The sequence below is a fragment of the Condylura cristata genome, unplaced genomic scaffold, assembly GCF_000260355.1.
Source record: "Condylura cristata isolate star-nosed mole 26May11 unplaced genomic scaffold, ConCri1.0 scaffold00069, whole genome shotgun sequence".
In the NCBI taxonomy this organism is placed as follows: Eukaryota; Metazoa; Chordata; class Mammalia; order Eulipotyphla; family Talpidae; genus Condylura; species Condylura cristata.
In genome coordinates, this window is record NW_004567170.1 from 294,044 (window position 1) to 295,435 (window position 1,392).

Sequence of the window (1,392 nt, forward strand, 5' to 3'; positions counted from 1 at the left end):
GTCTGCTCCCCCCTCAGGGAAGCCCTGCTGGCGGAGATGGGCGTGGCCATGCGGGAGGACGGCGGCACACTGGGCGTGTTCTCGCCCAAGAAGGTAGGCCCAGCCGGCAGGGCCAGGGCAGGTTCAGGCTAAGGGAGTCCGGGCCACGCGTCCCCTGGGGCAACGTGACCCTGGACAGGGCTGGAGGGCTCCGACGGCGGGGCTGGGGCTCACTCACAGGCTGTCACTCCAGCCTCAGAGACGACCTTGGTGCCAGGTGGGGCCTGAGCCCACGTCCTGGGCAGGCTGGTAGGCTCTCCCAGGGGCCGGGGCCTGCCCAGCGGACAGCCGCCGAGATGGGCGTCCCTCTGGGGACAACTGTCTGGGTGATTCCAGTGCCCACCCTCACCCCAGAGGCCCTCCACAACGAAGCCTCAAGGCAGGCAGCCCGCTCTGCTCCTGCTGGCGAGGGGGCGCCCAGCCACCCCACCCCTCAGCTGGCCCTGTCCGCACCGCCCCAGGAGCACCCCCGGGGGGGCAGTGAGTGGTGCCTGGGAGGGCTGGCCCGGCTCCCCCACCCACGCTGGCCGAGGCCCAGGTCATGGGCAGGGCACACAGACCCTCCTGTCCCTGGAGGGGCGGCCCTCAAGCACCGGCACCCTGAAGTCGTTGCTTTGCTGGAGGCAGAGGGACTGGCTGGTGACCCCGAGTCTGGACACTGTCTGGGCCCAAAGAGCAGCTCTGGGCAGCTCAGGGGCCACCTCCAGGGTCCCTCCACCCGTGGCCCGCCAGCGTCAGGAGTCCGGCCCTGGCAGGGAGGACGCGAGACCGCCCGGGCAGCCAGGGGCCGCCAGGGGAGGGGCAGTGGCAAGGGCCTTGCTCGCCACTGAGTCCAGAGGGGCGGGGGTGTCCCCTAGGGCCAGCGGGGGCCCTATGCGAGGGCCCTCGGCTCCGGCCGCCCTGGCCAGAGTGGGGTTCTGGACCCTGAGACCTGGCCTGCGTATCCAAGGGCCCTCACTGCCCCCAGCCCCACTGGGCCCACGTCGGTGCCCGGGGCCCTGTGCCCAGCTCCCCAAGTGCGAGCCCTGCCCGCCACCCCACTCTCCCTGCCAGCTGTCCTCACATCCCCTGGAGTGGCCGGCCAGTGAGACAACTGGAGTGTGGGCTCGGGGGCTGACCAAGCCTCTCCAGTCTCCCCAGGCCAGGCGCGTCCCCCAGGCCTAGGGCCAGGGCCGGGCTTAGGGGGAGAGGGCATGGCCGGCGGGCTCCCGCCCCCAGGGGAGCTGAGCCTCCGGTCTCCCCAGACGCCGCACCTGGTCAACCTCAACGAGGACCCGCTGATGTCCGAGTGTCTGCTCTACTACATCAAGGACGGGGTCACCAGGTAGGGGTGGGGCCCAGGGGAGCGGTGGG

The 1,392-nt window shown here is 71.9% G+C and overlaps 1 protein-coding gene across 1 annotated transcript in view; it reads left to right on the forward strand.

Annotated features, from left to right (window-relative positions):
- Positions 1 to 1,392, forward strand: part of KIF1A (kinesin family member 1A) — a 36,985-nt gene that overhangs the window by 10,097 nt on the left and 25,496 nt on the right. The window contains exons 10-11 of the mRNA XM_012734776.1: positions 18 to 93; positions 1,284 to 1,363. Coding sequence (XP_012590230.1) covers positions 18 to 93; positions 1,284 to 1,363 — 156 coding nt within the window. The remainder of the gene's footprint in view (positions 1 to 17; positions 94 to 1,283; positions 1,364 to 1,392) is intronic.